General features: G+C 30.2%; 1 protein-coding gene across 2 annotated transcripts in view; it reads left to right on the top strand.

Moving 5' to 3' along the window:
• The window catches only part of LOC145319051 (protein Fe65 homolog), a 113,461-nt gene that overhangs the window by 54,589 nt on the left and 36,813 nt on the right, over positions 1 to 22,059 (top strand). For both annotated transcript variants that reach the window (XM_080160876.1, XM_080160875.1), the window contains exons 8-13: positions 6,274 to 6,367; positions 9,325 to 9,402; positions 13,030 to 13,127; positions 15,370 to 15,443; positions 20,192 to 20,233; positions 20,685 to 20,813. In XM_080160876.1, the coding sequence (XP_080017002.1) occupies positions 6,274 to 6,367; positions 9,325 to 9,402; positions 13,030 to 13,127; positions 15,370 to 15,443; positions 20,192 to 20,233; positions 20,685 to 20,813 (515 nt within the window). The remainder of the gene's footprint in view (positions 1 to 6,273; positions 6,368 to 9,324; positions 9,403 to 13,029; positions 13,128 to 15,369; positions 15,444 to 20,191; positions 20,234 to 20,684; positions 20,814 to 22,059) is intronic.

Genomic DNA, 22,059 nt, shown 5'->3' with positions numbered 1-22,059 from the left:
TCAAAGTACAGAGATATGGGCTAATTGCTCAGGTGGTTATCAAATGGTTTAACTGTAAGACAATATACTATATCATATACATATTTTTTATAGGCAGATTTATTTAAGCAATGTGTTTGACTATTATTCATTATTATATGATTTTAATATGTTAATTTTACTTTATTTGGCTGAAAATCATATAAAAATCGTATTTAGAGACAGTTTGATTTAGCAAATTGTTTAACTAATATTCTTGCTAAGATTAATATTCTATACCCAATTTTAATATGTTTCATATTATAATTAGAATCCTTCAAATAGAAAACCAGTAACAAGACAATTTACTTCATATGGTTGAAAATCGTTTGAAGATTTTATTAGGGACAGTTTGATTTAAGTGTTTGACTTTTAATTCGTATGAAGGTTAAAATGCTGTACATGATTTTAATGTTAAATAGAACTACTCAAATGTCCATCAAAACGAGGAAAAACGGTCCAAACTTATCAAAATTACCATTAACATTGATTTTGAAAGTAAATTTAGGAGCTTTATTAATATCATGGCCGGTGTTGGCCATGCAATGTTTTTCAAAATATTACTTATTTTTTTATGTAAGTTAGATAAAGTATTGTGGTTGTAAGATAGAGTTTCGAATAAGTTAGTGTGTATAAAAATGCATATTTCCTGAAAAATATAACTTTTTGGCGTCTCAATGATATTCTTGTGTCTGGTCTAATGATGATAAGATTAAGAGATTAAGCTATGCAGTACTGAAGCCTTCAATACCCCTCACTGGTGTTAATTCAAAATTTCTAGTTTTTTAAAAACATGAATTATATGTCTAGCCTATATATATTCAAGATACGTCACAGATTCCCTAAATATATTAATTTCTCAAATGGAATTTCCATAATATCCACATTTAATTTTTTGTTTTGATAAAAGGAGGGTGAGGTACCATTCTCAATAAATAGCTAATATGTTTTAGCTTTATTGTAAGATCCGTTTTGGTTGAACTTCACACTTGCCTTTCTAGCAAGTCTAGACCTGGAGCTCAATTCAACACATAAACTATTTAAACTCTATCTATGTATTTATGGTATATGTAAGTTCTGTGGAATATTGGATTTACTGCAATGCATTGTCTTATTTGAAATTTTGTCAATTTTTTATTTGTTTTTGGTTCAAACTTAATTTTACCTTCTAAAAGATTTCTAAAAAATGATTCTTTAAGAATTTTTTTAGCTTTGCTGTCTTGTTGTGTGTTTGTTCTATTACATAGAAAATGTATCTTAACCTTGCTCTTGTGCTAGAGCTAACCAATTTATTTACTTGAGTATTTTCTGCTGATTAATTACTTTCTTTTATATTTTAAGAAAAAGAGTTTTCACCATTTTCTCTTGGCATTCTCTCATCTTCTATTCTGCTGACTTAACTCTTCTTTGCATTACTCAGTTCATTTTCATAGAAATTTTTAAAATTGTATTTTTAAATAAATAAAACTTAATTGAGATTTTAAGACTCTTTTATCCCAGTTGATATTTTGCCCAGAATTTTTAACTAACATAAGAAGATTTATTTCAAGAAGCAAAGCTTTTTTCATAAGTATGATGAAAAGTTTAGTTCAAACAAATTTTGTTAAAAGACAAAAGAGATGGGTAAATTCATTTGTTAGATTGCTAAATATTTCAATGTAAGGTACATTCATAATTTATGTAAATTCTAAAAACATTCCACATATGCTTCATATATTTTCATACAATATTTAATCTATATTTCCTGATAATATAAGTACCTATTCTATATACACACTTACATATACTTGAATATATTTATGTACCAATTTTAAATACTTATCTTGAAGAAACTCTTCACATTTGAGTGTTATGATAGACAGACCCAGCCCAACATTGAATCCTAGACCTTCAATATATTGAATAATTACCCTGCTCTGCTCTAAATTATATATTCAATATTGGATCCATCAAAATAATACACATTCTATCTAGATGTTTGTACACAAAATGAATATTGTAGGCTTGTTTCAAATATATGAAATACGAGAGGTTGCAGTCTATAACTATCCTGCTGGCTAGATTTATTTAATGTTTTATTTACTTTCTAGTTTCTCTCTATTTTGATTTTTAATTGATATATGAAGTAGCTGTTTTGTTTTTTAAATACGTATATTGCAATTTTTCATTTTGTGTAATTTTTTTTACATTTTTGAAATTTGATATGTTCTTCCCCAACGGTTAAATTGTTCAGTTTCCATAGCTGTCGCAGAATACTTGTGTCGCTCTGGTCTCTTTCTTCAAAATATCCGTTTCTGTAATATGACATCATTATATACTAGTACATTTTTTTTCAAAAAAAATCAAAATTATATTTATTAGGACATTTACATTTACAATATCAACATAAAATTTGAAACTTTATATTGCCCTTAAAAAATAGTATAATTGGATTTAACTAAGCAGTCAATGAGAGTTATTATAGAATGATTTAACCACTATGAGTTTTAAACACTGATCCTTTGGAAAACTTGAGCTCATTTATAGACATTTATTTCCTATTTAGATCTGACATGGATCTTGAAGTAATGAAGCAGGCCGTTTTGTACTTGTTAAAAATTGGAATATTCTATAAAACAAAAGTCTTAGCAAATATAGTATAGAATAAGGCAGTAGGATACAGGAAACTTTTGTATATGACCCTATAGGTAATGGTTAGGCTTTCTCATCACCTATTAATCTAATTGTTTTGACGTCTCTCTGATCTCAAATGGCAAATTCTTAAGCTCTAAGTAACTCAAAAATATAAGCCAAAACATAAATATTAGTAAAGAAACTAATAACTTTTTTTTCTGTGGTATCCCTATTTGAATGTAACCCTAAGGTGTTATAAAAGTCTGACCTCCCACCCAACACATACATGGATTTAGTTAAAGATTAAGCAAAACAAATGAAAAAACAGAGACTTAAAAAGAGTAGGTAGGTAAAAAAGAATCTAGATGTTTATTACTTGGAGTTATCTATAATTCAAATCTGCTGCAGATGAATTTAATTTTTTTTACAATTTGCTCAGAATCGAAATCTGATTTTGTTGTTTTCACTTACCATTTGGTCTGAAAATAGTAAGCATGTGATGCCATGTTTGAAACCTATTACATACTCCTACTAGTCTACCTGTCTATAATACCCTTATTTGATGATATTCTTGAATATTTGAATGTAGGTAACCGTTTTTCTTTTCTTAATTATTGTTAACAGAATTTATCTCCCTTTCTCTGTAATTCCTATTTATTACGCTGAGTTCCCTATACAACCAATAAATATATAAATGTAAAAGAACTAATCCTATTTACGTCCAATAATGCATACTCACTACATAGTGGAGCCTGTGTGTGTCTGGTTGGAGTGCAGGAAAACAAGGACGATTTGTTTGTATTTCAATTATTAATGCAGTCTTATATTAAATAATTTAAGTTGTTGCTAAGCTAATTTCTTGCTGAAGTTAGATTACTTTCTTCTTATTGAATACAAGAAGCTAGATGAAAAGACTGGATATTATCCATCTCTGTTTTTTTCTTAAAACCGACATAACCCCTCCCCCCTTCCTTCAATCACAGATTACACACAAAATATTAAGAGTTGCAAGATATGTTGGATATTTACCTATCCCTCATCTCTGGTTAGTGTGAGAGGTTCTCCATATTACAAAAGGGCAATGATTAATGAGGTTTTAGTTTTTGTGGATATTAAAGAATAGCTCCTAACAGACAGAAGGTTTTAAGGTTTAACATTATGATATTTACATATTATTTTGATAATATGGAAAGTTTATTGTTAAAAAAAATTTGATTTCATAATTTTAGGTTCAGAAAATCGACTAATCTTATGAACTAAATTGGGATGCTTATATGTTTTGCATTTACATTTTTTTTACAGTATGGTATACTTTTCAAGAAATCTTTAGCCTATAAAAGCTTAATTGTAAAGTTTGCTCCTAATAGCACTTCATGTTCCTGCACTTTTCTGACAATATTTAAAAATTTTGGTTGTTTTGGATTTCTTACATATAGTTAACCTTGCAATCTAAACTTTCAGATGGAAAATTGATCATAACTGCCAAACCATATTAGAGGTTCCATAAAAATCTTTACACAATTAGGAAATTTTTTTCTAAACAAAAATACTCTTTGCAGGTACTTATTTTCTATATGTTCCTATTTTAACACTACTGTATAAACCACCCTACAACTTGTAATCTGAGATGATTAGAACATGAGCTAGCATACTTACAGAATAATTAATGTGATTAAAATCCCACAGCTATCCCCCCCCCCTGCCTCAGTTGGAGGCCACTTTCAACTTTAAATCCCCTGACTCTTGGCATTATAATGACATCATATTATCACAAACTACCAACAAAATTGTTCATTGCATGGGTTGGACCATAGAAAATTTTAGAAAGATAGTCCTAGCTTTTGACAAACTTATCACAATGGTTATGATATGATGTAATGAATCAAAATCGTTATCAACAGATGATCATAGAAAAACTTATGATTTAAGATTATTTATCACCTTTCCCACCCTGAAATGTTGAGCCATGAAAAGTGTTACAAAATCTACCTCACTTCTCATCTACATATAGTTATCTATGGCTTTCCCGGGTAGCTAAAGATCTGAAAAGTTGTAATACTTTTTTTGCTAACGGGTAATGGGAGAAGGCAAAGTTGCAATTAGAGAAGCTTGAAGTTTGTGCCTGCTAACCACTCACACACACAAACATACACTCACATACTCACATATTAACAACATTTTCTCTCTAAAAAAAAAGAAAAAAGCCATCTATTGTGGAATGTTAATATCATTAAGATGCTCACATAGAATTGCCAATTCTCTTTTCTTTCTCCCATCTCTTCTCTCACCTCCCAGTGGTAAGAGCCCTTCATTACCTCAAATGCACAAAACCCTAACCACTTTCTTTTCCAGGGCTGGGCATCAGAAACAACTTACAAAGAATTTTAGAATTTAGAGGCATTAATAGTAAATATGGTTTATAATTCTTGCTACCAATTACTAAATGATTGGCAATATTAATATGGCAAGAATTTTCAATGAAAAGTTGATAAGATTCAAGTTAAAGATTTCTTAATGTTTCATATCTCTGATTTTAGGTAAAAAAAATTGGGTATTTTTAATTAACAGATATTAATTTTTGGATCATCAACACTTTACCTCAAATCCTTACTGTACTTACACAAAACAAAAAGAAAGAGAAAAATTCTGAGAACCAATTTTCATTTTCTTGAGAATTATAGTTGCTCACATGAAAGGTTATTTATTATATGATGGATAACAACAATGTATGCAGTTATGGAAATAATACATTGACTCATAATACAATTCTTTGTTTTTAATATTAATCAAATGTTGAAATTTTTTTATGAATCAGCAGATAGGTATATCATATGATCAAATTGTTATATAATACAAAGGTTTCATAAGGGAAAGGTTAAGCATTACTTAAAGAGTAAATGTTAGAATTTATCTAACATCGTCCTAGACACTAAAAATTTACAAGGTGTTTTCAGTCTTAAAAGCTTTTTTTGATGAATACAGAAAAATTCAAAATTAAGATTTTTTAGCTTGATAGACATGTATGACGTATGTGCTATCTATGTGTCTAGTTTGGTAGATTTGTAAAAGTGGACTAACTTCTCTAATTCGATGCTCCACATTTTTTTTGCACAAAAAAAGTTTGCATTCGTTATAAAATTAGCTATTTCAAACTAATATGTCAATAAATCAAAAAAGTTAACTTTGCTTTGAAACTTTTTTAATTTGGCATCCTTCTTAACTTACTCAAAAAGGAAAATTATGTTTTTATGCACTACATACCTTTTTTAATATTTTCCCTTTATCTATTTAAAGTTTTTAATATCTTTATGCACTTTTTTTCAATAAGAAAGTTATTTTGCTATCATTTTTCACGAGTGGTTACATGTTTTTAGAGCATAGTTTTATTTTAAATTTTGCAAGCATTAGCAGAAAAGACTTTCTTTATAAAAAAACTTTTATTCTTATAAAATTTCAAATTTTAACAACATTAAGATAAAATAAAAAGATCAAGTTAATATAAGACTAAGGTAAACAAATTTAAATTACAAGCAACAAATGTCACATTCATTGCAAAACATTCATTTCAATATAAATAAAAATACCAAGATATTGTGTTACATTAAAAAACGCGGCATTAATTATTTGATTTATTGATTTCAGGTTTGAAGTTGAGTCGCCTGAAAGTGAGAAATTGACGGACTCTGTGAGTGAGAAGGAGGAGAAGGATATAGACGAAGCCGAGGAAAGTTTGAAGGTTAGTTTTCAACAATATTTGTCCCTCTCTCCTTTTATAAGCAAAGCTATAATGTAACTCACATGTTCGCCCTCTATGCTATATTTACTCGGCTCATATTCAAGTAAGACGCTTATTTTTTTGTGTTTATATTTTCTTTACCAGTGACCATCCAGTACATAACTTACTTAGTTCGTTGGTCTGTCAATCAGGCTTAAGAAGACATTGAATTCAATAGGAGAAATGTAATTTATACGTCTTCAGTCAGAAAAAGGTGGCGATTTTTTGGAAGACAATGAATATCTGTATAAGAGGTATATAACAGTTGGTCTTTTTTACTGGCATTTAGGGAAAATTCTTACAAGGACGTTATGCTTTTCTCGACTGTTAATAAAGATAGATAGATAACTAGCATTATAATTTTATATAACTCATGAGATCCTTTAGTCTGTTGTCTGTAAGTCTCACAAAGACATGGATTTAAGCAGGAAGGATACTGAGCCAAAACAAAATTAATTTTGTGGCAGTTAGAAAATGATAATAAATTATCCTGCAGATTTACTCAAAATAACACAACTCTATTTTTTCTGTAATTGAAATAAATGAAAATTTTCTTATTACTTTCTTTGGTGTTTTCTAAATACTGCTGAATCTCTAATATAAAATTTAATAAATAAAAACCCATCATCTTATACCAATTTATCTACCATTAAGAGAAGGTATGTATACTCAACTTTATTTATAACAATTCAATGCAATAAAAAAAAAATTTAAAGCTAAATTTAATTATTTTAATGAGATGTGTTTGACTTTACATTTTAGATTAAAGTGCTCTGAAAATATAGAAATAGTTTTTTTTTTAAAGGTACAGGTAAATAGAAAAAATTAAGTTATTTATCTAATTTAAGCTTTATCACAAGAACACAATTTACTTGAGAATTGAAATTTATGGGCTGCTTTCAGATTTTTCATTAGTGTTTACAAACTGGGTTCAAATCTAGAGGGAGTTTTTCACTCACAGTTTTACTATATATTAAAACCATCCTCTGATTTTATACATGAATGGTGTTTCATTCAAGTTAGAGTTATTTAACTTTTAACTATATTATCAATACTAATAAGTCCGTACTTTCATTTTAGATAGGTTGATACATTTTTTGATAATTAAAATTTACGGTTGAATGATATTTTTTCAATTTTTGGGAAAGTGAAGTTAAAGCTGCACCATTTTACCATTTTTCTTCAGAAATCAATTTATTTTGTTTTTTGGATTTTATTTTATAAATGTTTGGTTTGAACAGCAAATATTATGAATTAGGAAGGAAAGGAAAATGGATTAAGATTTGTTGAAATTAGTAATTTTTTATATTTATGGTATGATCCATTTTTTTCGGCTAATACCTATTTAATTGTCTATGTATATAAATGAATAAAGAATAAATCCCATATTCTATATTTATGGACCATAACATAATTTTACCCTTCCAAGTTTCACACCCATGATATGATAAAAAAGGTTAAGTTGCTTGTTGACAATAACAGTCTCATTTATCATTGTGTGAGTTTTGAAATCTAAATGACAAATCTAACACACCGAAATTACTGTCCCAAGCTGTTTATTACTGAAGGACATAGCCAATTTGTTTGTTATTTTGAATAAATTCTTATTCTGCGTTGAGCTGAAGCTTAGCAGTAAACAATCTAGATTGCCTGTTGGTGTTCATACAATTACACTAGGATTTCCATTAAAAATTATAAGTCTAGTCATGAATTTTGTTGATAATTGTATTAGGTAATGCATTCACTAAGCTAAGATTCATAGTTAAAGGGGGTCATTTTTCGCGTATTTTCCATAAAGTTGTGTGTAAGCGTTTAGTCAAATGCGCTTATTAAGTCAAATTGTTCTTAATAAGCGCATTTGTCTAAGAGCTTACTTACAACTTAATAGAAAAACGCAAAAATGACCCCTTTTGTTTAAAAAGTTCACCAAACACGTCATATCTAATGCTGATATGTTAGATGGGTGATACTAACAGCAGTTAGAAATAAATTGACCCAAAACAGTTACTCTTAATTACCATGCATTAGAAAATTTGATGAAGGTCTTGTAATAAAAGTGTCGATTGTCTGTAAGTAATCTTTATAATAAAGTAACAGGATATCTGTCTGTCTCTTTGTTTGTCCGTTTGTACTGAAGGATCTCGCTAACCGCTGATCCGATCGGGTTCTTATTTACAAAGTAGCTTCTCATAGGTCCAGGGAAGGTTTATAACTATTTTGGGGGAGGTTACCACCACCCTCTAAAAAGAAATCGCCTCTAGAAAAAAATACACACCAAGGCCCCCCCCCCCAAAAAAAAAGTAATAATCTTAAATTTTTATTAGGAGCCTCTAGGGTCGAAGCCTCTAGTGGTAAATAGTTATGATATCCCCTATCAAGTAATCTACCCCCTGGCCCCTAACTATTTTTTATACTGTTTTAAAAAACACCTCTCCGATTGGCCAGCCATAGAAACTACATAAATCTAATCGATACACAAACTCTTTGTATTTGCCAATGTTGGAAATCAAGGAAAAAATCAGAATTTGTGCAAATTATTTTCCTTTTAGAGCCTTTAAGTCAAAGATATATTTTTTGTTTAAACCTAAAAAGATCTTTAGAAAAAAACAGATTTACACTTATTGTATAATTTAAGGTTGATTCATATTTATCTTAAGCTTCATATTAAGCTGACTACTTATTACCATATCAAAAAAAATTACAAAATTTTTAATCAATAGCTTTTTTTCTAAATGTAGTAGGTTTACTTCTTTTTTGATAGATATTATTTCTAAAACTAATACCAAAATAAAAATTTAAGCATGAAATATTAGGAAGTCTCTGTGTTTTGTGTCCCATATCCAAATTACTTAATAAAGTCCTGTTTTAAAATGTAAATAGAATACAATTGTATTACAACTGTTCTTATTTAATCTTAGGATGATTTTGAATTGAGTGCCCCGGTGAAACGTCGTCACAAGAGGGAGGAACTTCCACCAGGATGGGAGAAACATCAGGTAGATAGTTAGATAGATAGTGTGATAGATAATAATAGACAACATAATTAATAATTGAATATCAAAGATACTGTTAGAGGTTAGATAAAGTTTTCTCTGGCATGGAAATGTATTAGTTACTTTTGACACCTTTGTTTGACTAATTTCTGTTTATCAATAAATGTTGACACCCCTGTTGGAATTATTTCCAAAAATATCTTACAACTATTTGATCTCCGTATGGTCTAGCGGTTGCGGCCCTAGCATTTAGGGGCTCAATATTCAAAGGAATAGTGAAGGGCAGAAAAACAGCCTAAAACCATACCCAGACTTTTTATAGGTAAAAATGTAATAGCCTAAAACCACCCCAAGACCTAAAAGTAACTTCCATACAAAGTAGGACCATATCAGTTCAGTGGTCAGCGAGATCCTTTGTTAAAGCTTAATACTTTATAAAATAGGATTACTTAAGGGTTATCTAGTTGCTAACTTTAATCAATCAATCCATTTTTTTTTAAAGTTGTAAATCATTTATATAAAAAGTTGATACCCCTGTAAAGATAGCATCTGTACTTTGTAGTTTAGTCACGAAATTAATTGAGAGCCTTGCTGCCTCGCTATACTCCTCAACTAAACCTGGAATTAATAATGAATTATGAATTTTCTGGCTAGATAATAAAACTAATAACAATGGATTCATTTTTCCAGAATTCTATTTTTAATTCAAAGGTTTTACTCTTTTTTATATTTTCTGCTGTGGGATAATGAATCAATAAATTTCCTCCTGAAAATAACAATGATTATACTTTACATTGTCCTTTTTGGTTAATCTGCACCTAAAATCTAAATTTTTCTCCATAGTTTCAACATCTATTATTAACACAGAGAAAGAGAGGTAAAAATTGAATTACAAAGAGGGTGTTAAATTAAACTTTAGGTCCTTTGTTCATTTTGAATTATTCCTTTCTAGTGGCTTCGCCTCTAGCTTCTGGGTTCATATTTTAATTTTTTTAAAAATATAAAGCTTCCGTGAAATAAAAGATTGAATCGGTAAAGTTGTAGGCTAGATCTTAACCGACATACTAAAGGACCTTATTTTATATTATAAAACTTGGGATGCCGCCTGGGACGTCCCAAAAAAATACTTAATTAATTTTCAATTTTTTACTCTCCCCACCATTAAAAGAAATCTTGGACGTTCTTAGCTGCCGCTCCTCTAGCCTCTAGTGACGTAATGTTTGGATGAGGCCTACCACCACCCGAACCATCAATAAGTTTCTCGAAAAGCACAACTTAAACCACCCATGCACTAATTTCATATGTCTATATTTTTTAACATAAAACCCCTCCTACTTGATTTATTTGTGAAAGTTCTATTATAATTTTTAATTGAAGTTAGAATAACTTAAAATGCATAAATGTTATATCTATACAATAATCAATATTAAAGTTTTTACTAATTTTATGAAAATTTTTATTTTTTTAAAAAATTATGCAATTTTCTGCTATTGCACTACAAAATTTAGAAATGATTCATTGAGTCATAGTCATTAGCAAACTATTTGAATGGGGCGTACTCCTCCTAAAGGAATTTTTTTTTGAGGAGGGAAGGTGGCAATGCAACTCCATAATGGAGGATATACTGTCATGGAGAGAGGGAAAAATCTAATATATTTCAAAAATATTTCGCCACCTAATTTTTTTGGATGGGGTGGGAATGTGTGGGAGTTCTTGATGAAAATCCTCTAAAAATTATGAAATGGTGTAACACTTCCCACCCCATAAAGCCTATTGTCGATATTATCCTGTGAATTGAAATATTAAATTTTTATGTAAAACTTTATTATTCGACTTGAGGTAGGCAAGGAACAATTTTACTTTATCCAATAAAATGCAGAATCATAAAGTTTGCAGTCATTTCATGATATTACATCAGGTTGCCAAACGTTTTTTTTATACCTATATTTATGATACTATTAACTAAGTTCTTGGTTAAGCTTAAATATGTTAATGGAGAATAAATTTATCTTACTCTAAAACATAAAAAATCAATTTATACCACTGATAGATTTTATTTTAGAAATGAGGGGTGGGGGGAGACTACCTTTATTTTATAGACCCTCAAATTCATTCAATTAAGAGAAGTAAAATAGGGGAAAGTATTTAAATAACACAAACACACACTAATTTGCCTTTTAATATATAATAGCAGAACAATAGCAAGGGAAAGAATTATACTTTTGAAAAAGGAGAAAAATGCGAGGTTGGAAAATAGTTTAGGAGATTTAAAAGATACAATTTTTGTTTTGGGTTCTAATAAACTTTTGTCTTGTAAGAATATATTTCAACATTGGAAACTTTTCAAAATTGGCAGCCTGTAATTTGTTGCAAGGAAGAAAATTAGCTGGAGATAGTTGTAAAAATTGTAAAAATAGAATAACTTTCATATAAACTTCATATTTTATCATAATATGACTTAACTTACCATTTGATATTTTGATATATGCACTTATTTTTAGTAGAAAAAAATCAAAAACTTTTTCCAGCGAGTTCGTGCCATTTGGGGCCTAAGCAATGTTAATAGCAAAAAGTTACTAATGATTTCTAAAATATGTGCACTACCGAAATAAAGAGAATTTACAGATTCAACTACCAACAAGTTTTTTTTTGAAGGTTAGGAAAAGAATAAAAAAAATAAATCAGGGTTTTATGCTTAGTCTGAGTAAAAAGGCAATTTTAAGCAATATAATAAAGCAAAAAAGATTAATTTTCTATCCTGAAAAATTTAAGATTTACACAAATACAAAATTTTATTTGAATTTAAGCATATAATCTTTTAATGTATTTTTTGTAGTAAAACAACATCTTGCAGAATGTTAAGAAAATTGAAAACATTTGAATTATTCACAGGTTTTCTGTTCTTATTTTTTCTCCTTTTATTGAGTAAATAGAAATACATCATAGAGAAATGTTTAAATTACATCTTAGTGGATACGCCTCTACATAGTTTTAATATGCCTTTTGGAACATATCTTTTCACTGTCTTAATGTAGTCATTTGGCTTTTATTAAATCAGATCCATCTAGTTATTGAAAGATTTTTAAAGTTATTTTTATCTATTCAGTAAATAATAGTAACAATACCTATCTACCTATCTTGCTATATACATATACTAGCGGCTACGCCCCTAGAGGCCTCTAGTGGCACTTTGAATGTTTTTTTTATTTAAAATATTTAATTAGAGAAATAATTGGTTTATGTTTCGTTCAAGTCTCTTTTTTGGGAAGGGGTAATTTTTTTGGTACCCTCCCCCAAAATAGTTATAAACCTTCCCAGGACCTATGAGAATCTACCCTGTAAAGGAGAACCCGATCGGTTCAGCGGTTAGTGAGATCCTTCGGTACAAACACACAGACAAACACACAGACATCCTGTTACTTTAGTATAAGGATATCTATCTATAGGATGGAGAAGGTTACTATTACTGGCATATCTCATCTGGAACAATATAGGGAGCTCTATCTACCTATCTTACTATATATCTATCTATCTGTAGGATGGAGAAGGTTACTTTTACTGGCATATCTCATCTGGAATAATATAGGGAGCTCTATCTACCTATCTTACTATATATCTATCTATCTATAGGATGGAGAAGGTTACTATTACTGGCATATCTCATCTGGAACCATACAGCGTGAGCCCCCGACACTTAACAACCAAGAACAGACCAATCAAATCATCAGGTAATATATTTTTTATTTATAACAGTTGCAAAGTAAGTTATAGAGTAGATGCTCATTGGTGATAAAAATATGCTTATTTCACAGCTATTTTACACAGAGACCGAATAAATAACATTGATGATAAAAAATTAAATGTTAAATACATAATTACAGATACACATAATAATGAAAGCTTATTTTTATTTCTATCCTAGCTGTACGGACGGACAGGCGGATACATTTGTTAATATGCTAGCTTCGCTGCTTTGAAATGTTAGAACGTGTTATTTGGTTAGTTTGACTTTAACAGCGCGTTTAACACCCAAAATCATAAATTTTAACAGAATATTTTTCTTTTAAAGTATGTTTTAAACAGTTTAACATCTCGGATTGGATTATTACAAATACATTAACTACCTACTCTTTCATCTATATTAATCGATGATCCAATAAGATCCAATAATTGGATTTGAGTTTTTGCTTCTTTTTTACAAGAATAGATTCGCAGAAAAAGTAGTCTTATTTGGAAAACATGGTTATCAAAATTTAACTGTTTGAATCCTAATTGAAAAAAAAGCTTAGCCAGCTTTTGTCAAGTATGATAGTTTTTGTAGTAAAGCTTTTTTTTTATTTTGAATCATAAATTTATTAAGAAGTTCACCCCTTTTTAAATTGACACTTCGCCCCCCCTTCCCCGGCTCTCCACTTACAATTTTGTCGACAAATGTTAAAATATAAATGCATGTCAATTCTATTTTGTGACCAGGTGACCACTACACTTCAATAATAGAATATTGCCAATATGTAACAATATTGGCAAGGTTGCCGAAATTGTACATTTTTTTGCAAATGTATCTTTAGAAAATCACGATATATTGAAATAAAAACTGAGATAATTAGTGAATATTTTATCAGGGATCTAAAGGGATAAGACAATGGCCGATAAATTGATATCCATTCCCAATTACGATTAACAAAATTATCACTTTTGCAGATTACAAACAGTGGTTGAAACGTTTGGACACTCAACTTATTGATATAACAAATCAAATTTGATAATAGTCCTCAAAGTTGTTGATATAACGAATAAGAAAAGGTTGATATAAAACTTTGGGGACTAGTGAAATAAACTGTCCAATGTTCCCTCCCCCCCTTGAGTTTTAATTCTTTTTTGTTTTTTTTTGTAAAGAATTACGTGAATTTACTTTTTTGGTCAACCCTAACCTTTATATTGGTTTTACATATTTATGCTGCATATTTGCCATTATTATTGCCAATATCCATTTTTTGCTGAAACATTTAGTTTCGGTTGCAGTATTACAGCCTGATTAAGATTCTAGTTGAAAGAAATCTTAATGGTTAAAAATTGCAATTATTTTTTTTTTAATTACTGCGGGGCATTCTGGTTTCTGTGCGCATTTCGCTCTGAAATGTTAAAATAAAGACGATCTATTAAGTTATTTATCTTGGTGTTTTGTTTTTTTTTAAACCCATCTTAGTCCATTTCACATGGGTAGGATATTTGACTGCATAATATTGGCCACATCTGAATGCTACTCACAACACAATTGACCATGCAAATTTTATGCAAAGAATTGGCAAAGCATGGTGGCTGACTTGGTGTGCATACTAAACTAATAAATTGGCTGACTTGGTGTGTGTATTTAACAAAAAAATGTTTACCAGAAAAAGTTCTGCATTTAGTTGAGGTAGTGCAGCTACGATGCAATTTAGATCTGTTTATTAGTCCGCTAAGTTATACACTTTTGCTCGCATTAAATTATGGTACTAACTTGGTTTACATAACTTTCACAAAATCTTCCGTACACACCCGTATAGACAAATTATATCTGTTCAAACCTAAAAACACACACCGAAAAAACACTTACTTTCTAAAGGTAGTTACTTGTAACAGATATAGATATTTGTCATGATAAAATCAAATTGCTTAAATTATTTTAAAATTTTGTTTGATTGATCAAACATAGTAAATGACCGTATATGTACTGTATGTGACATCAAAGCAGAGGTTAAAACTTAAAATATGTAAAATGCATTAAATATAAAGTCACAATATGTGATATAGATTATATTTTTTAGGGATGCTACTTTAGAAGTGTTTGTTACTGTATATTGTTCCTTTTATCTTTAGTTCAAACCTCTGAAGATATTAAAGGAAGGGGGGGGGGGGTGATTCAAATGGGTACACCTTTTTCGCCAATCTCTATGCACGCGTTTGTTTTTAATAAAGGTATTATTTTAGGAATATCCGTAGCTCGAGACTGTTTGAGAACTATGACATGGACACTGTGGCGGATCCTTTTACTGCATCAACAGGTTATAATTTATATTATCTTTCATACAATTGGCAAGAATATACTTCTCATTTACATAAGATTTTTTGTACTAAACATTAACAAGGCAATGAAAAATGATACAATTTTTATGTATATAGTTTGAAAATTTACAAAAGATTAAACTATTTAAACATAAAATATGATATTTAATACTACCATACCCAAAGCTGTAATTTTCTTTTGTTATGTTTCTTACCGTTTTATATTTTGGCTTGGTATATTAGCCCCCCCTCACTCTTACTATTAGTAATGAAGTTCTGTGGAAATTAAAGAAATAATAATGAAAATTCTCAAGTTAATCTCTAGATATGATTGTATGTATAGACTTAGGAATTTAGGAATTCTAAAGTTAATCTCTAGATATGATTGTATGTATAGACTTAGGAATTTAGGAATTCTAAAGTTAATCTCTAGATATGATTGTATTTATAGACTTAGGAATTTAGGAATTCTAAAGTTAATCTCTAGATATGATTGTATTTATAGACTCAGGAATTTAGGAATTCTAAAGTTAATCTCTAGATATGATTGTATGTATAGACTCAGGAATTTCGGAATTCGCCCCTAGCCTCTAGGGGCTTTGCCCCATGAGGACATGAGGTAATTAAAAAAAAAATATGTAACGCTGGTGCACCAGCACCAGCTGCAACCACTAATTTTTTTGTGTTTTGGGGAGGTTGGGGGTGTCCCACCCCCCAAGAAAATAGCTTAAAACCACCACAGGACCAGTATATATGTATATTTCCTGAAGAGTAGAATCAAATCGGTTCATTGGTTACTGAGATCTTAAAGGACAGACAGACGGACGGACAGACAGACATCAAGCTATTTTGTATTATAGATTATATCCCCCCCAAATTTTTATGTGCATGATTTTTCTAGTATTTGAATAATTTTAAAAATTATATAAAATATAAATTCTAACTTTAATCTCTAGATATGATTGTATGTAAAGACACAAGAATCCTTATACTAAAGTAACAGGATGTTTGTCTGTCTGTGTGTCTGTCTGTGTGTCTGTCTGTGTGTCTGTCTGTCTGTGTGTACCGAAGGATCTCGCTAACCGCTGAACTGATTGGGTTCTCCTTAACAGGGTAGATTCTCATATGTCCCGGGAAGGTTTATAACTATTTTGGGGGAGGGTACCACCACCCTCCCTAGAGAAATTAAATTTTTAAAAAAATTACCAATTTTAGAAAGAGAGTTCAACGAAAAACAAACATCAAACGTAAATTTTTTTAAACTTTTTCTTTTAAAATCTAAAATAAGAAATTGAACTATCAAATTCGACTCTCTCCTCCTCAAGTGCCCCTAGAGGCCTCTAGGGGCGTAGCCGCTAGTATAGATTATAGGGTTAGGACAATGTATGATAAATTTATTTTTCCTTGTATAATAATGTGTATAATTTTGCATTTGGTAATCATTATGAATATCAGTGGGAAGATATGGATGTAGATTAAAAAGCCTCTTCCTCCGTGTTACAGACATTTCCTTTGTTCAAATATTTCATTGTTTCTGAGTCTGCATGGTAAAAGAGTGCCAAGAATAGATTATTTAGCCAAAAATGGATTAGAGTGTTTGTTTTCATTGTTCTTCGCTGTTTCAGATACTGTAGGCATAATATGACATGACAGTATCAATAAACAATATATTAACAGTAGAGCAACTTTAGACAGTAAATTTGATCTATTTTGTGTCAATTTCCTAGATTTTTAAATACTAAAAGACAATTTATTCTGGGAGGGACATTGGGCTTTTTATTACACCCCAATGTTTTATAATGAATGGCTGAGCCATTATGGAGACTCATGTTGACTCAGAAATGTTGATTGGTTGGTTCATGAAGTTGAGTGTCCATTGGTTATTTAAACACCATTTGTTATCTACAGAAGGGGTATTTTGAGGTTGTATATCAAAATATCGACCATTGTCTTTTCCCTTTAGATCCTTGAAATTTATCAAATACCAAAGTAGTCAAAACTAGAACATTAATGACACCTTGAATTTAACAAAGCATTTGATAATCTTAATAACAATTTATTTCATTTATAAAGTTTTCTTTCTATATATAAAAGACAATCAATATATCATACATTAAAATATATGTTTCTGTTTTAGTGGTTTGATATTTTGACAAAAATTTGGTTAATTTTTCTATGGACGTTATGATGGCTTACCTTTTTTATACTTTGAACTATCTATCTTTTTATATATGTCTATTGCTTATGTCTAATGCAAGGGTATATAGACTTAGTTATGAAAGACAAAGACATTATATAATTATCAATATACCCATTTAGGAATTATAATTCTAGTTTTGGGTGTACCAATTCATTTTTAATAATTATTTGGCATTTCTAAATATTTTTTCCCAAATCTAGTTTTGTAAAACCGCGACTGTGGCGTAGCATGTAGCGCATCCGCTCGTTGTCGGGAAGTAGATTGGTTCAAGTCTTAGACCAACACTGCGTCATAATAAAAGACGTTAAAATGGTTCCAGCTGCTGCTATCTCAGATACGCAACATCAACATTTAGAGTAGAGGAATGTCTTGACCCAAAACAGTTGCAACTCATAACTATGCACAGTTAGGACTTCCAAACAAAGGTTGTGCAATCAAAGGGTTGGTTGTCTGTATGGCGTAAAATCATGCACATCATGAAGCAAGATTTGGTTTATGTAGATATACAGATCTCGTGGTGTAACCCGTCCTGCTTAGGCTCTCCAGGGCTTAATCTAGAATAGTACTAGAACATTTTTGGTTTAAACTTCTAGTTTTGTGCAGAAGTTAATTTGTTTCCTTGAATTATGTTATGTTTAAACTTACACACATATCTCAACTTGTTTCTATACAAGTTGTATCTATGGTTAATCACATATGGATTTAGCCAGTTAAATAAATACCTAAGGTTATAAGTTAAAAAATATTTCTCAGTGTCATTTGTATGGTCCCAGAGACCATTAAAGCATTAGTTTCAGTCAAACTTTGTTAGATTTAGATAATATTTCTCGTTTTCTTCAATTTTAAAAGCTTTTTTTGGTATTAAAGACAAAAAAATCATTTTGTGAAGTGTTACAATTTCCTGGCTGTTTATCAGATTTTCCTTAGCCATTTTGGCTCGAAGTAAAATAAACTTAACAAGATTTTTAAAACTATCAACTATATTTTAATTTTACAAATGCATAGCAATTGCGCAGTACTTGAAACTTTACTTTTACATAATTTTTTCTAAAAATGAGATGAAATTACATGAATATATTTTAAGTAACTTCATTCTCATATACATATTATGTATGTAATTGTACAACTCAACTTCATTTAACTTTTGTAACAACAAAAGTAACAAGTACATGTTCTTTAATATTTCAAATAAGAGCAAGTAACAAAACGTAACTTTCAATAATCTTTCCTTGCTTAAGAGGTGCCTGTGAAAAGCTTCCACAAAATTGAGAACTTAAATTGAAATCTTTAATTCTTTGTAGAATAGTATATTCACCTAAATCTTACCATGTCATTACAAAGCAAGTTTTACATATATTCTACCAGATTTTCAATTAAATTTTTGAATTCATTGACGCATTTTTTAAAGAATGTGAGAGGAATTACTTTTTTTACTTGAAATAATAGTAGCTTCGCCCCCAAATACTTGGTCATTTAATTTTTTTTAAATATCAAATAGGATTTTTTTTATTTTAGGGCACTATCTCACGGGGAATTAACATGCCATTAGCTCTATGTATATTGTCCCTGCACAATACTGAGCTCATTAAAATTGTAGGTTCATGGAAAGAAAGCAAAGTAGCGTGTTTTGTCATATGGCACAGTAGTTTTTCTCTTGTTTCTAGCCCATGCGGGGGGCTCTAATCATCTAATTTCCTGACCCCGCGGGACAATCATTAACATTTACTTAACCTAAAATAACCTCTCAAAAGCTAATGTGAAAATACGACGAAACCCGCTACTCCGTTTTCTTTCCAAGATCCAAATTGTTGAATTGTCGGTGCAGTCGTTAATGGGATCTTACTTTACATAAAATACAGTAACTGTACAGATTTTATATATGGATATGATAATAAGTGCACGACCGACAAGCTATTATTTAGCTAAATTTAGAAAAATAACACATCCAAAATATCTGAATTAGTTGTAAAACCAATGTTCATTATTAAACATTACCACATACCTACAAAATTATTGTTTAATGAATAACAAGCGCGATTACGTAAATAGTATCAAAGCCTCTGTAACAATAAAGTGATATAAAATTGAATATATGGGTTGAAGCTTTTCTATGTTCTTCCCAGATAGTGTGTAGAAAAAAACGACCGAAATACTAACTTATAATTTTAGAGTAGCTTTGCAACATAAAATTAAAATATAAAGGGCAAATATTTAACATTTACTGAACATTTATTGGGAAATTGTTAAACAAAATTAATGGAATGTGAAGGGCTTTTAAGAGTAATGGTTTAAAATAAAACCATTGTATTATATTTTCTTTGCTTTGGATATCCTGTTAAAGTAGAAAGGTTTTTTTCCTTTGTTTGTCCATTAAGACCTCAATATCCACTTTTCTCCGTTTTAGCGAGGCATCTTTAGGTCTTGGGTTGGTTTTAGATTATATCTTGGCTATTATTTTCAACACAGATCCCCAACATGCAAGGGACGCAACCGTTAGTTAATATAATAATGAAACTAATCATGTTACTAATTTAATTTTTAATTCAGGTATCCAGAAATCCTGCACGACAAGCTCCATTTGTGACCTAGGTAATTCACCATTTATTCTTTTACACAGCTGATATAAAACTAGGATTTTTAAGTTAGTTTGTCCAATACATTTGTATTTTCGTTTTAAATCTTTACACTAAGATAAAAGTTTTATTTAAATCAGAAAGTGAGATAGGAAAAAAGTTTTTAAAACCAATATCAACTTCATTCTATATTTAAGAAAAGAAAATATATGAGAAAATGATTTTTCTGCAGTTTGTGAACCGTAATTTAAATGATTTTAATCCTACGAAAAATTATAGTAAGTCTGTAGCTTATGATCTTTGAAAGCACTGGGCCGAATTTATTGTACATTTCAAAGGTGGGATATTTCAATTACTTTATTTACTCCGCCTTTCCCTAGATGGTTGGTGCGAAGCAACTTGTCATTAATCATTGGTTTCTTAATTTTCATAAAAGTAATGGCGTCTTATTCATCCTTTTTTTCTAGTGCGTGAAAAGAAGGACGAAAAATTAGCAGAGAACCTGTCAAAACGGGACAACGGTTTCTCCGGCGGTGGAGCCTCAGCGGTGGATGAGAAATGGAAGCGGCGAAGTCTTCCCCCGGGCAAAGTCCAAGGTGGGTCATACTTTTAAAGATAAAAAATTCAGAGAGGGGGGGGGGGTAAAAATTTGCTTATATACATTGCATAATATCAGTGCAAAAAAAGGAAAATGATTTAATATTCTCCCAATTTTTACCTATCTTACCTTGTTAATTTTAGCAAAAGAAATGAGTGTAGATTAATATATAAGAACCAATCTCCGTGCCAAACTAAATTAAGAAATTTTATATCCTTGATAAATCCATTGTTTATGATTTATGATAATATTTGTTTCTCAAGCCCCCATAGTGTACACTATAACAATGTCTTACAAAAAAAAAAATAGATTCATAATGAAGAACTATCTGATGGATTTTATTAATAAGATCCGAAATATCTGTGAAAAAGTAAATGCTTTGTTAATATCCTGAAGAAACAGAGTTGTAAACAAAAAAATTTATTGCATTTTATTGAATAAAAGGAATTTATAACGATTTCTGTGTAAAAAAAAATATTAACTTCAGTAAAAAAATATCCCAATGAACTTTCTTCTGGTGTTAATCTTACTCTCAACTTCCTTTGTTTTGCAGCACATAGTGATGTAATGGCAACTCTTAACTGTTTCTCCAAGATATATTGAATTCCTGGGCCACATAAGATTTATACCTGCTATTAATGTTCGTCATGTCAGGGAGGGAGATGGCAATGGCACCTATAATTGATACACAACATCTGCTGTTCTTATTAAGTAGGAGTAAGAATTGCTTATTTTATTTTGGGGGGACATTTTTGTATTGGGTTATAGTCCCTTTAGTGGCAACGCCCCTTAAGGAGCGATTCTTCGTATTTTCACAATACCTTTTCTCCTATTTCTAGCCCCTGCGGGAGGCTCTAACTCTGCGGGACAATCACCTAACACAATATAACCTAACCTAACCTAAAATAACCTATTAAAAGCCATTTTAAGAAAACGACAAATCGCCCCTTATGGGGCGTTGTTACGAAAGGGACTATACCCGTTTATTGTCTGTTGAAATATCCCCATATTCCTGATGTCATACTGATTTATACTCACATGTGCCATTGTGGTAAAACTTAGAAAGGGTTGAATTAATCCACAGCCTTTTTCCCCCCATTAACATTCTTATAAAAACTTACATTGGCTAATCAATAAAAGCTAAACAGTCAGACAATCATAATTAGTAATAAAGTAGATATTCTTTTGTAGATTAACAGATTCTAGAGTGGCTTTCATGATGAAAATTAAAATAATTCTAAAAA

The sequence above is a fragment of the Acartia tonsa genome, chromosome 5 (genome assembly GCF_053477335.1).
Source record: "Acartia tonsa isolate MP-2025a chromosome 5, ASM5347733v1, whole genome shotgun sequence".
NCBI classification, from domain to species: Eukaryota; Metazoa; Arthropoda; class Copepoda; order Calanoida; family Acartiidae; genus Acartia; species Acartia tonsa.
Note: the sequence above shows the minus strand (reverse complement) of the source record. Positions and strands in the feature narration are given on the sequence as shown.